The 15,140-nt window shown below is 45.1% G+C and overlaps 1 protein-coding gene across 1 annotated transcript; it reads right to left on the bottom strand.

Moving 5' to 3' along the window:
* Positions 1 to 12,436: 12,436 nt before the first annotated feature.
* Positions 12,437 to 13,311, bottom strand: LOC116901093 (60S ribosomal protein L7-like). The gene has a single exon (XM_032902655.1). The coding sequence runs from the start codon at positions 13,309 to 13,311 to the stop codon at positions 12,499 to 12,501; it is 813 nt and encodes a 270-aa protein (XP_032758546.1). The 3' UTR covers positions 12,437 to 12,498.
* Positions 13,312 to 15,140: the final 1,829 nt, after the last annotated feature.

The following is a 15,140-nucleotide window of genomic DNA, read 5'->3' as shown; positions in this document are numbered from 1 at the left end:
CAAAGATAAATCGCCCCCATTTTGCAGAGATGGAAACCGAGGCATGGCGAGGTCACGTGTCTGCCAGGTACACTGGGGGCACTTATGCCATCGGAGGGGAGATTTCAAATCCGAGATGAGATCATAGGACCCTAAAGCCCAGTTTTCCTGCCCACAGTACCCATAGCCCTTGTTTAGGGATAGATCCCTAAGACTCTACTGCAGAAGAAAGCAGGATGCGCCGGCGCTGTAGCTCGGGCGCAGCCGGCAACCTAGCGGTGCGCAGCAGTCAAGGGCAGTACCAGGGGGGCTCTGGACCGGTCGCCCAGGCCCGCGTGAGCCAGGGACCTTAGATCTCCTTTGCACTTACCTTGCTCCAAGTCTCGGGCGATGGTGTCCTGGGGCCCTAAGGCACGCAATAGCGAGCGCAGAGGTGCGGGCCAGCGGGCGTGCCCCCTGCCTTGGCCACGCATCTCCCTGAAGGCTAGACCCGTGCGACTCCGGGCTACGTCCGCCCCTCAGAGCACTGTGCAGAGCCGGGGCCCCAGGAGGTGCTGGCAGGGCGGGGCGGGACTGAAGCGGGGGCGGCGCCGCCTTGAAAGGCTCGGCCCCTTCTCAGCGCGGAGGCGCAGAGGGGCTCAGCAGTGACCTTGACCTCCTGGACATTCCCAGAACGATGGCGGGACCCTTGACTCAGAGAGTCTGGGACAACCCTGGAATCGCCAACGACCAGTGTGGTCAAGAGATGAACACCGGGGGTTAATTACGTAGTAAGGAGGCTGCAGAGTTAGAGCTGCTGTGGGATCCTGAACTAGTCGCTTGACTTCTCTGAGTCTGGGATTTCTTGTGCCTAAATAGGATTTCGGAAGGTGAAATGAGATACTAAGCAGAATTGAGATCTGGAAATGGTGCGCCCTGGTGGTGGAGACCCTTGGACTGCCCACCAGCTAGCTGTATGATGGCTGTAAGATGCAGGGACCGTAACTGCGCTCCAGCAAATCCCATATACGCTGTTACGCTGTTGTGGAATGAAGCTGTTATTTTTCTCTCAAGTACTGTGTGGGCAAACCCTGCTTCCAATGGCCAGCTCCAAAATAGACTGTTAGCCTGCTCGAATCCCTCTTTGCCTCACAGTTCCAAGCCCTCCCTTTACCACAGTCCCAGGAGTCTTTGCTGAGTTCAGGATTCAAACCCAGTCTTGCTTGAGAGGGACCCTGGGCGCCAGGTCACCCAGAGAGACCCAGGAAGCTCTCATTCTGAGCCACTACGATAACACACAAGCGTCCCCAGATCCAAAAATCAATAGAATTGTCTGTCCTACTGTCTCCGGGAGCTTTCAAGTGCGTCTCTGTGGCCCTCCAGTCTACTCATACCCAATGAGGCAGAGCAGGTAGGCTCCCGTGTGCAGGTAGCAGAAGTACTGAGCCAAGTGTTCCGCCCACCCGCACCTTCTAAGAAAGCCTGGGCCCAACCTGCTGGGATGCCGCAGCCTTCACCACCAGAAAGAACTTTTAACTACGTAACAGTTCTTAGCTGGCACTAGATGGCGCTGCACGAATCGGTCCTTCCGTGGATGGAAGGCAGACTGAGTATCCGCGGTGTAGCTGTGGAAATGTAACTGAGTATTCTGTTCCCTCTCCCTTTTCTTTCTGCATCTTCTCCCCTCAGCTCTGTTGAGGAGATGCGGAAGCTCAGGACAGTGAAGTCACTCTCTTTAGGAGGCCAGGAGTGGGGACAGCCAGTATTCTAAACCTGGCTGATGTCTAGGTGATTGTTATCAGGACTTGCTCTTTATTCAGAGCAATGATGTGGTCTAGTGAACGCCTCACCAGAGATGTTTGGGTTTCCCTCTCCCAAGCCTCTCGGTCCGTGTGAATAGTGTCATCACTTGCTAACACATCCGGGTTTTGAAGATCAGCCTTAGGCTATAGCTCTGGCCACTCAATGGCCGTTTGCTGTGTATACCTCTCTACTGGTAGTAGTGGTCGCACCGTTCCCTGGGGAGCCCCTCTCCAACGGTTTGGATAGGATATGTCCCCCATGGGGTCATGTGTTTGAACACTTGCTCTCCAGTTGGCGCTATTGTTTTGAGACCTCGTGAAACTTTTCAGCGGTGGATCCTAGCAGGCAGAAGTGGATCCAGGGCACAGGCCAGCTTATGACACTGTCCTCTTCCTGTCCCATTTGCTTTGTGTCTGAGGGGATGTGAGAAAGCAACCTCATATTCCTGCCACCATGCCTTATCTGCCATGAAGGACTACAACCAGGAGCTAAAATGAATCCTTCCTCACAGACTTTGTTTCTTGCTTCTTCCTGGTGACTATATAACCATTCTGACAGAAGTAAGTCCACGTTCAGGCCTTGGGGTGAGCTTATGGTGCAGGGTAAATCAATCTGAAGTAACTGCCCACCTATATTCATAGATGAGTTGGTTCACAGAGGCGCATACATCTAGAGCATTGCTAGATTAAGAAAAGGGAAACTTGCCCCAGCTTTTTCAGTTACTGTGACAAAACACCATGATTACGGCAATTTAAGAGGAAAAAGGTTATTGGGGCTTATAGTTCCAGGGCGTTACAGAAGTGACTAAGCGTTGCATAGTGTCAGGGAGGCAGGCATGATGTTGGATCAGTAGCTGAAAGCTTACAGCCTGATTCACAATTTAGGAGGGAGATGGAGATAACTGGAATGGCTGAGCTCTTGAAACCTCTTAGCCCATCCCAGTGACATGCTTCTCCAAACAAGGCTGCACCTCCTTGTTCTTCCTAAACTGTCCACCAGTTGAGGGGCAAAAAATCAATTATATGAGCCAACAGTCTCATTCAAACCACTACAACCTTTTCATCTACTGGGGTGGGAGTGATGCCATCCAGACTTCTAGAAACTTCCCCATCCCTCAGAATGAGAATGCCTGAATGGAGAGGAGCCTGAGGAGGGAGTATTCTGAGAGAGCTAATAGCCGTGTCTGTGAGCGTGTCTCTCCAGCTATGTAGAATGTAGACTTTCGAAAAGCAGGAATTTTCTTTCAGCCTCCCTGCCATTATTGCCCCTTGCAGCCTTGAGGAGGAAGAGGTCATCAGACTTTCACCCTTGCTCTCTGTCTCCCTCTAAAGGTCAGTGTCTTCATCGCCCTCCACCTCTTTGAATGCAGACATAATGGTAACCTGCAAACAGAGGTCCTTTTGACAGGTCTACACTGCCTTCTTGTCCTTGTTAATGAAAGAGGAACAACAGGCACCAGCATCCTAGTAGCCATGGACCAAGACCAGGGTCCCTGGACCTTTGAACCTAAGCAGGGTCTCTGAGGAAAGAGTTGGGAAGAGGAAATCAGAATAACTAATTTGTTGACCTCTCTCCAGGACAGGCTCTGCACTAACTTTATCCATCAATGGTCTTCACAGTCAGAGGCAGGGGTGATTAATAGTCCCTTTCAACATGAGAAAGTGACATTTAGAGTTCTTCCTAGTGCTGCCACTGGGACAAGGCAAAGACATACCCAACCAGGAGTCCCATTTCTAGATGGCTCTAAGGAGAAGAGACACTGGCAAGGCCTGGCCATTCCTAAGGCCCAGCAAAAGCCCTGGAGCCCAGTCTTCTGTGCATACTCCTCACCATGAGAGCACAGTCTCAGGCTGGAGCAGGTGACAGTCCTGGTATAGAGAGGAGAGATGCCTGGAGCCAGTGGGTAGAGCAGCAGTGGCCAAAGAATTGAGGATGGATGGATCTAGGTCATGGGAATCTGCAGCTGTGAGACTGCAAGTCTGGTGCCTCCAGATCCCCAACAGATGAGGTGAGACACGGCACGGTGTCGACACATGGACATGTACACGTGTGCACACATATCCCCCAAGCCCATTGCCTCAGTCTGTGCTGGGAGTTTCCTCAGCTTCTTCCTGTATTACAGGTACCAGTTGGGATAAGGACCAACAGTCCACTTGGAGGTTCAGGGTGGGCCCTGGAGTGGTTTTTGATCCATGTCACAGGCAAATCAGGCTTGGTGCATGGTAACATCTGCATCAGTGTCTATCATGTGTATGTTATAGCCACACCCATGGTTCTCTTTTGGCTCCACTTCTCAAGTTGATGTAGTTGTACCTCGCAGGGAGGGGATTAGGATGTGGCCTCCAAAGTCACTAAAAAAGCTTTGTCTCTGAAGGAAGTCTGTCAGTAACCAGAGATGTGCAGTTAAGAGCACTGGCTGTTCTTCCGATTGAGTTCAGCATCCGCATGGCAGCTGAACTCAAGGTTCAAGCTAATGCCATTTCTGTTTCTGTGGCCTGTCATCACATACATACACTGTGTACCATCAGAGAGAGAGAGATTAGAAAGAGAGAGAGAGAGGAGAGAGGAGAGAGAGGATGTGGTCCTGCCCAAATAGGGACAAAAGGAAAAGGGTCCGCCCAAACACAGTCAAAAGAAATTTCTTAAAAGATGGGGAGAAATGTGCTTGTCATACAAGCAAGATTGAAGATCCCTGAAGGAAACCACCTGTGTATCTCACCTAAGGAGGTAGGAGACTGAGTCAGGAAAGAGCTAGGCCTAGCTGAGAGATGCCTCAGCAGTAAAGCACTGGCAAAGATTAACATCAGGTTTTCTTCCAGAGAACTGCACAATGGTTCAGTTACATATCCGCATGGCAATACACTCACAACCAGCTGAACTCACACTATTCAGAGGATCTAATGCCATTTTCACACACCATGGTTTCTGTGGGTACTACATGTGCACACTGTACACATGCACATACACTCAAAGTACACACACACACACACACACACACAGAGAGAGAGAGAGAGAGAGAGAGAGAGAGAGAGAGAGAGAGAGAGAGAGCACCCTGGTTCCAGGATAAGACAGAAGCTGCCTCAAATAACACAACAAAGAAGACTCAAGACAAGGAAGAGTAGGGTCCGCCCAAACAGAGAAAGACAGTCAGAGTATCAGAAATTTCAGAAATCTCAGAGGGAGACAAAAGATGTCTCAGCAGAGAATGTGCTTGTCATACAAGCAAGGGGAGTTCAGACCCCAGAACTCAAATAAACACTATGTGAGCACGGCAGCTCACCTGTATGTGAGTCTCACCTAAGGAGGTAGAGACTGAGATGCAGGAAAGAACAGAAAAACTGATCAGCCAAACTAGCTGCAACGAGGAGCTCTGTGGATTGATTGAGAGAACACACCCTTCACCTCAGAATAAAGTGGAAGAGACCCTCCTTCCTGAGAGACAAAGAACCCAGCCAAAACATGTCAAAAAATACATATTGAGGCTACTAACTATCAAAGCCAGCAGTAAACCACTGAGTTGAGAACGGAACCCCCGTTGGAAAAATCAGAGGAAGGACTGAAAGAGCTGAAGGGGCCTGCAACCCCATAAGAACAAGAATTCCAACCAACCAGAGCTCCCAGGGACTAAGCCACTACCCAAAGACTGTACATGGACTGACCCTGGGCTCCAACTGCATATGTAGCAGTGAATAGCCTTTTGGGGCACAGTGGAAGGGGAAGCCCTTGGTCCTGCTAAGGTAGACCCCCAGTATAGGGGATTGTTGGGGGGCACCATAATGGGGGTGAATGGGGTGGGGAACACCCTTATAGAAGGGTAGGTGGGCTGATGGACAGGAAACTGGGAAAGGGAACAACATTTGAAATGTAAATAAGAAATACCCGATTTAGTAAAAATGTAGGAAAAAAAGAGCAATATGAAGAATCAGTGAAACAAAGAGTTGATTCTTTGAGAAAATCAGAGAAATATGCACACCCTTGTTGAAAACAAAGTGAAAGATGGGGAGAGAGTATCCAAATTAACAAAATAAGAAATGAAAACGGGGGGATATAGCAGACACCAAAGAAGTCCAAAGAATCATTATGTCATACTTTAAAATCTTGAACTCCACAAAATTGGAAAAATCTAAAAGAAATGGATAATTTTCTTGACAGATATCACTAACCAAAGTTAAATCAAGTTAAGATAAACAATTTAAATCTATAACCCCTAAGGAAATAGAAGCAGTCATTAAAAGTCTTGCAACAACAACAGCCTAGGGCCAAACAGTTTTAGGGCCGAATTCTGTCAGACTCTCAAAGAAGAATTAACATCAGTACTTTTTACATTATCCCAAAAGATAGCAACAGAAGGAACATTGCCAAATTTACTTTATAAGGCCACAGTCACCCTGATATCCAAACCATGCAAAGACTCAACAAAGAGAGAATTACAGACCAATTACCCACAGGAACATTGGTGAGGAAACAATAAAATATCAGAAACCCAAATTTAAGAACACATCAAAGACATCATCCACTATAACCAAGTAGGTTTCATCCCGGAGACGCAGGGGTGGTCTCACATGTGAAGATCAGCCAATGTAATCCACCATACACACAACTGAAAGAAAGAAAAAGACACGATCATCTCATAAGATGCCGAAAAGGCTGTTGACTAAATTCAATATCCCTACATGATTAAAAAAAAATCCTGTCCAGATTAGGAATAAACGGAACATACCTAAACCTAATAAAGGAAATTTACAGAAAGCCTACAGCCAACATCACATTAAATAGAAAGAAGGTCAAGGCAACTCCATTAAACTAAAGAATAAGACAAGGCTGTCCACTCTCTCCATATCTATTCAATATAGTACTTGAAATTCTAGCTGAAGCAATAAGATATCTGAAGGAGATCAAGGGGCTACAAATAGGAAAGAAAGAAGTCAAAGTGTTATTATTTGCAGAAGATATGATAGTATACATAAGAAACTAGAAGAATTCCACCAGGGAACTCCTACAGCTGATCAACACCTTCAGCTAAGTGTTGGACACTTCTGAACTTGATATAAGGCCACAGTCACCTTAGATCAGGGTGTGTGGCTGGACACAAGATTAACTCAAAAAAAATCAGTATCCATGTCATATAAAATGACTAACTGACAAATGGATTGAGGGAAAAAACTAGGGAAACAACATTGTTCACAATAGCCACAGATAATATACTATATATTTGAGTAAGTCTAAGCAAGTGAAAGACCCGTATGACAAAAACTTCAAGCCTTTGCAGAAGGAAATTGAAGAAAATATCAGAAGATGGAAAGATCTCCCATGCTCATGGATCAGTAGGATTAACATTATGAAAACTCAAGCCCAGGTAGATTAAAGAACTCAGTCTAAAACCAAACATACTTCCGAGGAGTGGTGGTGCACACCTTTAATCCCAGCACTTAGGAGGCAGAGGCAGGCAGATCTCAGAGTTCAAGGCCAGCCTTCTAATACCCTATTTCAAGAAAACAAAACAAAAACTAGATACACTGAATCCGATGGAAGAGAGGCGTGGAATAACCTTGAAGGTCTCAAGTTATTAGGCATCAAACAAACCAAATAATCCAATTTAAAAAGGTGGGGTTCAGATCCAAACAGAGAATTCTCAACAGAGGAATCTCAAGTGCCTGAAAACACTAAAAAATGTTCAGCATCCTTAGCCACCAGAAAAATGCAAATCAAAAACTGCTTTGAGATTCCGTCTTGCACCAGAATGGCTAAGATTGAAAAACACAAATGACAGCTCACGCTGTCAAGGCTGTGGAGAAAGGGAAGCACTCCTCCATTACTGGTGGAAGTGTAAACTTGTAGAGTCACTGTGAAAATCAGTATCGGTTGTAGTAAATCTCCAACCCCAGTAAGCCCGTGCAAAAACCACACAACTCAACTACAGTACACCTAGATTGGGCAGATCTACCACTACACTAAGCTATTCCCCAGCTATGAGATCCCTTATTACTTGTGGCTTCTCCAGGCCATGTGGTTCTGCTCCATCTTTCTCCCACCTCCTCTCCTCTGTCCTTCTTCCTCCACTCTCTAATACCTCCAGCCCCACCATTCTCTTCCATTGTCCAATCATAGGCTCTAGTCTTTATTTGACCAGTTAAAAATGGGGAGAAGGTTCACATGAAGTCACAAATGAGTATGTGAGCTACTCCGCGTCAGGGCAGCCAATCTTGAAGACATAGAATTAACAGAATACAAACAGCTTCAGGGCAACCCACATTTCTTCCTTATTGTTCAATCTAAAGACTCTTTTCTCTCAGATATAAATTGAGCACAACCATTACAACTAGGTAAATTATAAAGTATAAGATACACTTAACACCCAGTCCATTATATAAAGCCCTCTACCATCTATCCTAATTTAAAGAGCTTACATTTCTTTACCTGATTCATGTTCTGTCTTTAGCTTATATGACCACCTGGAAACCGTCCTCTCAAATCTTTAGCATCTTTCTCAATGCTAAACAACCAGAGTTGACTATGAGACTATAACTAATCTTTAACCCCATCAGAATCCAAGAACGGCTTAAACATTACCTGAAAATTTAGGAAGCAAAAAAAAGGTAGCTTCAAAAATTAACCAATTTGTAGAGATGGCTGACTACCTGGATATTCTCTCATTTCTCAAAACGTTGGAGCATCAGTCTTTAGCCTTCTGTTCCAGGATCATCTGACAGACCTTTTTAAAGGAAAATTATGAAACACTGCTTACCCTGTCTTCGCAGAGGTCTCGGTCGACTGTTCCATATAGTGTATCTTTTTCCAGGAAAGTATTTTTTTTCTGTAGATGAATTGAGGCAATTCTTGCTCAGTGGCTATCTTGTCACAACTGAAGTAACACTACTGATGCTCAATTTCTTCTTTGAAGGGGGGTGCTGTCTGGAGCAGTCAGGTTTCTAGTCAAATGAACTTTAATAATGAAATGGCCTCTCTCCTCCAGCCGAGGAAGATGCCCAAAGGAAAGAAGGCCAAGGGGAAGAAGGTGGTCCCGGCCCCCGCCGTGGTCAAGAAGCAAGAGGCCAAAAAGGTGGTCAATCCTTTGTTTGAAAAAAGGCCTAAGAACTTCGGCATTGGGCAGGACATCCAGCCCAAAAGAGATCTCAGACGCTTTGTCAAATGGCTCTGCTACATCAGGCTGCAGCGGCAAAGAGCCATCCTCTATAAGTGACTCAAAGTACCCCCTGCCATCAACCAGTTCACCCAGGCCCTGGACAGGCAAACAGCGACTCAGCTGCTTGAGCTCGCCCACAAGTACAGGCCAGAGACAAAGCAGGAGAAGAAGCAAAGGCTGCTGGCCCGGCGCTGAGAAGAAAGCTGCTGGCAAATGGGACGTCCCAACTAAGAGACCACCTGTCCTCTGAGCAGGGGTCAATACAGTCACCACTTTGGTGGAGAACAAGAAGGCTCAGCTGGTGGTGATTGCCCATGATGTAGACCCCATTGAGCTGGTGGTTTTCCTGCCTGCCCTGTGTTGAAAGATGGGGGTGCCCTACTGCATCATCAAGGGGAAGGCCAGGCTGGGGTGCCTGGTCCACAGGAAGACGTGCACCATTGTTGCCTTCACACAGGTGAACTCGGAAGACAAGGGTGCTCTGGCTAAGCTGGTGGAAGCTATTAGGACCAATTATAATGACCGATATGACGAGATCCGCCGCCACTGGGGAGGCAACGTCCTGGGTCCTAAGTCTGTGGCTCACATTGCCAAGCTGGAAAAGGCAAAGGCTAAAGAACTTGTCACTAAACTGGGTTAAATGTATACCTAAGTTTTCTGTATATAATATAATTACAAAATTTAAAAAAATGAAATGGCCTTAAATGGCGTATTTTGTGGACTTCTGAAGCTTTTGAAGACTATCTATCTATGTAAAGTATATTTAGACTGTTTAACCTTAACTATTTTCGTCATTTCTATTTGAGAAAAATTAAAAATACTTCATTATAAATCAGAATCAAATATAACAATGGGCTTATTACCTGGCTCTCAACTTGCATTATTCAACCATCTTAAACAGTTTGTAATGCCAGTTGTTTCCAGGATTGGATCTAAGCTTTGCATTTTTAGATGAGCTGCAGAGGCACAATGCCCATCAAGAGTAAAAATATTAATTTCGAACTTTGTATCAATATAAGAAATTCACACTAATGAAAACCTTAAATATGTATCAATCTATACATTTTGTTAAAATGTAAAATTATAATACTAATTTGTGTTAATTATAAAGATTTCCAGCAATGTAAGATATGGTTATACAACGTTTTGTTTAAGAGTAAATTTGAGAACCTATCCCTATTTGTCTATTTTTCTAATTTCTATATTATTATATCTCCCCTTTTCTCTTCTACTTCCCTTTCCTTTACCTAAAAAGGAAGGATAGAGAAGAGGAAAGGAAAGGTAGACATCCCTGAGTCCAAATTCTCTAGTTTCCTTTCTTGTCTAAAGCTACAGCATTCTCTTAAAATGACAACACATTTGTAATTTATAAAATAACCAGGACCATCCACCCCAACCCAAGGGACTGGGATGATGATCTTCTTTTGCTTGTTTCTAATTGAATTGCTTCTGGGGGCCCAAAGGAAAATGAGAGAATTGGTTTTGTCAAAGGAGGGCTAGCTGGAATCATTTTTATTCCAGTCTCTATGTGTTGAGAAAGTCCATGGTTTAACTGACATTCTGACTATACTAATAGTCAGGGCAAGCTAGCTGTTCGGGAAATGTCCTAGAAGCAAGTCTTGGGAGGAAGCAGCTTCAGTGTAGCTGAGGTAGAATACAGCAAGGAGCTGCAATAGAAGGTCCCAGAATCTCAGCAGAGCAGAGTATGGATCTTGTCAGGGTTGTCTTTTCCTCTTTCATTCTGCATATATAAACCTTACAAGCAACACATAACTCTGTAAAGACATTTATATGGAGTGTGTAGGGTTCACAGCTCAGTTGATGAAGATCAATAAGGAAACATGGCTGCCTTTCTTCATAGGTTAGTTTGATCATATAATCAAACTACAATATACATTTCCATTTATGTCACCTTAAAGGCTGGTGTACAATAACAAGTCATGAGAATTTTGTACCCAATAAGTGTTATTGACTTTATGGAGACATTTACGTCTCAGCCAGTTACAGAGTTGTCTTTGTGTACAGAGACATATACATTACCATGTATACATCATCTGTCTTGTTGATCTTGTTAGTCTCCATAGTCAAGGTCTTTGGGGGGGAGTCTCCCTTTGTCATATCTGATTTTTATCAAATTGGAAACACAACTTTTCTTCTCCTGTGTAAATATAGGCATAACCCCTCCCCAGCATAATATATTTTCCATTTTCCATTCTGATGTCACAACATCCTTTAAATAAACTGGCTGGTTTAGTTTAGAAGTTATTTTTTTCTGCAATCTAACGTCTTTCAGCAGCCGTAGCTTTTTGTTCATCAGCATTTACCATTTTTAAGGTTAATAAAACACTATGTAATCTGTCCCTGGGGTTTTTGTTGTCCCCTTGGAGCTTTCTGTATCTTTGTCTCCCTCTGGTGTTTGATTTAGGACATTGTAGTCCTCTGATTCTCTTATTTGCAGGGAGGGGCTGATTGTACAAAGACCCGTGGCTTTTGTGTTTCTGAGCCTGCTCTACATCTTTTGTTGTAGCTGGCAGCGTGTATGCTGATCTCAGGTAGCAGTCGGGAGAGTGGGTCTGGCTGAGTCTTCTTTAGACACCAGAGAAATGGGAGAGCAAGCAAGGCTCCCTGGACTTAGAGGCCCAGATCAGCTCACTGTGTCTGTCAGTAAACTGCTTGCAGGCAGGTGTGTTCCAGGGTCCCCTGCCCTTCCCTAGTCTCAGAGAATCTGACATTGGCACTGCCCAAGTCTCAGCTTCGGGCTGGGATGTTGTTGCCCCTGGCTGAAGCCGTTTGTCTGGGGCTTGGGGAGGGAGCCTCTCTGTAGCTCTTTGCAGACCTCTCAGACACAGTGAGTTTTTATTTTATGTATATGAGTACACAGTAGATGTCCTCGGACGCACCAGAAGAGGGCATCAGATCCCACTACAGATGGTTGTGAGCCACCATGTGGTTGCTGGGAATTGAACTCAGGACCTCTGGAAGAGCAGTCAGTGCTCTTAACCACTGAGCCATCTCTCCAGCCCCCACCTCACAGTCAGTTTTTAATCTACATATTGTTGTAGCTTTAGATTGTGGCCCTAGCTATTTATTTGGGGGTGGGGTGGGGGTGGGGAGGCGCAGCGGACTTTTATCTCAGGTTAGTTGGGATCTAAGACCCATGTTGGGACCCAATTTGCTGTAGTAAATCTCCAACCCCAATAAACCTGTGCAAAAACACACAACTCAACTACAGTATTTATAAGCTGTACACCTAGAATGGGCAGATTTACTACACTAAGCTATTCCCCAGCTATGAGATCCCTTATTACTTGTGGCTTCTCTAGGCCATGTGGTTCTACTCCATCTTTCTCCCACCTCCTCTCCTCTGTCCTTCTTCCTCCACTCTCTAATACCTCCCACCTTTCCCTTCCCTTGTCCAATCATAGGCTCTAGTCTTTATTTGACCAGTTAAAATGGGGAGAAGGTTCACATGAAGTCACAAATGAGTATGCGAGCCACTCTGCGTTGGGGCAGCCAATCTTTTTTTTTTTTAATTTGCCAAGCTGTGACTGTTTATTAACGGACCAGATTAAAAAAATACCACGGGCAATACCTTAGTTCATCCGTCTAATAAGCCTGTTTATCTGGTCTTCCCTGTTGCCAGCATTTCCACCTTCCACAAAGTGAGTTGTCTTTTTCTTCATTCCACCTCGTGGAGAAGATAGTTTGAGGGGCCACAGGAAGTTATTTGCTTCCTTGAAGCGTTTCCCAACTGTATAGATCTCATGAATTAGATCCTCCATGCAGACGATGCCAAATTTACCACGAGATCGAGCAATCAAGGAATTAACTGTCAAGGCAATGCGCTTTTTATTGATTTTGCCGTAGCCTCGCTTGTAGATGAGCTCATTTACTGACTTCAGGTCGGGGTATCCCCATGCAGTGTACGGTTCCACGATCCTCAGCATGTTCACTGAAGCCTTGTTGAGCTTAACAAAGGTGCCATGGAGGATCTGCCGAGGACGAAGCAGCTGCAACACCTTGCACACCTTTGTGCTACCTCCATTGATACCTCGGATTCTGATGACGAAGGCCAATTCTGGTTCTGTGGGCGCACAGACGTTCCCAGCTCTCCTTGCCGTCCTAGCCATGCGAATCTCAGTCCGGTACGTCTGTCTGTACTCCTTGTGAGAGTGCTTTGCCTTCTCGTAGATGAGCTTCCTCCTTGCCTTTCGCAGTGTCTTCAGGATGAACTTCTTCCTCAGTCGCTTCACCTTCAACTCTGCAAAATTCCTTCGCTTTTTCTCAAGGGTTTCTGGCTCAGCGGGAACCTTTTTCTTCTTAAGGGTTCCTGGCGCAGCGGCAACCCATGGTTCCAGCCGGAATAAGAGCTGGGGCAGCCAATCTTGAGAAAACAGAATTAACATCAGAGTACAAATAACACCAGAGCAACCCACAACAAATATGGTGGTTCTTCAGAAAATTGGGAGTCAATCTACCTTAAGACCCCATTATACGACTCCTGGACCTAAATGACATTCTATCCTATAACAAGGACACTTGATTAACCATGTTCATTGCAGCCTTATTCATAATAGTCAGAAACTGAAAACAATCTACATGGTCCTTCAACCAAAGAATGGATACAGATAATGCGGTACATTAGCACAATGAAGTACTACTCAGCTGTTAAGAACAATGACATCATGATATTTGCAGGCAAATAGATGGGACTAGAAAAAAAAATCATGCTGAGTAAGGTAACCCAGACACAGAAAAATGGTATGTACTCACTTATAAGTGGATATTAACAGTTAATAGAGGTTAGATAAAAGGTGTGCTCTGGGGGGATGCCTGGATCTCCCTGGGAAGGGGAATAGAATAGATTATGCAGGTGGACTGAGGGAAAGTGGAGATGGGAACAGGAGGGATTAGGCAGAGGAAAGGAGAGAGTACAGGGAGGGATAAATGGAATTGAAGGGCATTTGGGGGACAATTTGAAAAACTAGTGTAGTGGAAACTCCTTGGCATCTATGAGGGTGACCCTAGCAAGGACTCCTGTTAATGGAGACTACAGAGCCTGAATTGGCCATATTCTGTAACCAGGCAACTTTCAGTGTTGGGACTGAGACACAAACCCAGGCACAAAACCTTCAACCTACAATAATCTATCAGGCTTTCAAGATATGCTTGGGCAATGGAGGCACAGAACTTGTGGAAGTGGCCAAATAATGATTGATCTAATTTGAGGCTGGCACCATGAGAGGTATTCCATGCCTGACACTGCCTGGATGGCCAAGAATCTGAGGCTGAGTCTCAAAAGCTAAACGCAGAACCACCATATGACCCAGCTATATCACTTGTGGTGCTTTGAATAGGCCGCACAGACTCATGTGTTTGAATGTTTGGCCAGTAGGGAGTGGTATTATTAGGTGGTTTGGAGGAAGTGTGCCACTGTTGGGAAGGGCTTTGAGGTCTCTTATGCTCCTGCTTCATCTAGTGTGGTACACTGTGTCTTTATGCTGTCTTTAGATCCTTTCCAGCACCATGCCTGCCTGCATGCTACAATGCTTACTACCATGATGTTAATGGACTAAACCTCTAAAACTGTAAGCCAGCTCCAAATTAAATGTTTTCCTTTATAGGAGTTGCCATGGTTATGGTCACTTCACAGCAATAAAACCCTAGAACACCATTCCTGGGCCATATACCTAAAGGGCCACAGGGACACATGCACAGCCATATTTATTCTGCTCTATTCACAATAGCTGGGAATTGGAAGTGGCCTAGTTGCCCATCATCTGACCCTTGGATAAGGAAAATGAGTAAAGTGGAACTTTATTCATCTGTAATGGAAAATGAACTCACGAAATCTGCAGGAAAATGAGTGGAACTGGAAAAATTATACTGGGTGAGGTCACCCAGGCCCAGAAAGAAAATGCAGTGTGTTCTCCTTTATGTGTGGATAGTGATTTTGAATCTTTGGATTTAAGGATTAACTTGGAGTGTCCCGAGAGAATGGGAAGCTCAAGGGGTGAGAGGGAGGGAGGAACACTTAAAGGTGGGGGGAGTAGAAGACATATGATGTGAAATGAATATGAAAGAGGGGGTTGGATACTGAGGGTTAAACATTTAGCTAGATGATGAGGCAGGAGAATGTGGGAAAGAATTCAAGGTTAGTTAGACAAAACTAAGAATGTGTGAAAAGCTGTTTGGAATCTTACTACTTTGTAAAAAAAAAACATAAAATAAAAAA

The sequence above is a fragment of the Rattus rattus genome, chromosome 5 (assembly GCF_011064425.1).
Source record: "Rattus rattus isolate New Zealand chromosome 5, Rrattus_CSIRO_v1, whole genome shotgun sequence".
Lineage (NCBI taxonomy): Eukaryota > Metazoa > Chordata > Mammalia > Rodentia > Muridae > Rattus > Rattus rattus.
The sequence above is the reverse complement of the archived record's forward strand: the minus strand, read 5'-3'. Positions and strand labels throughout refer to the sequence as shown.

What these genes read in the sequence shown, in the direction of transcription:
- LOC116901093 (XM_032902655.1), bottom strand. Translation starts at nt 13,311, where the DNA reads ATGTTAATTCTGTTTTCTCAAGATTGGCTGCCCCAGCTCTTATTCCGG.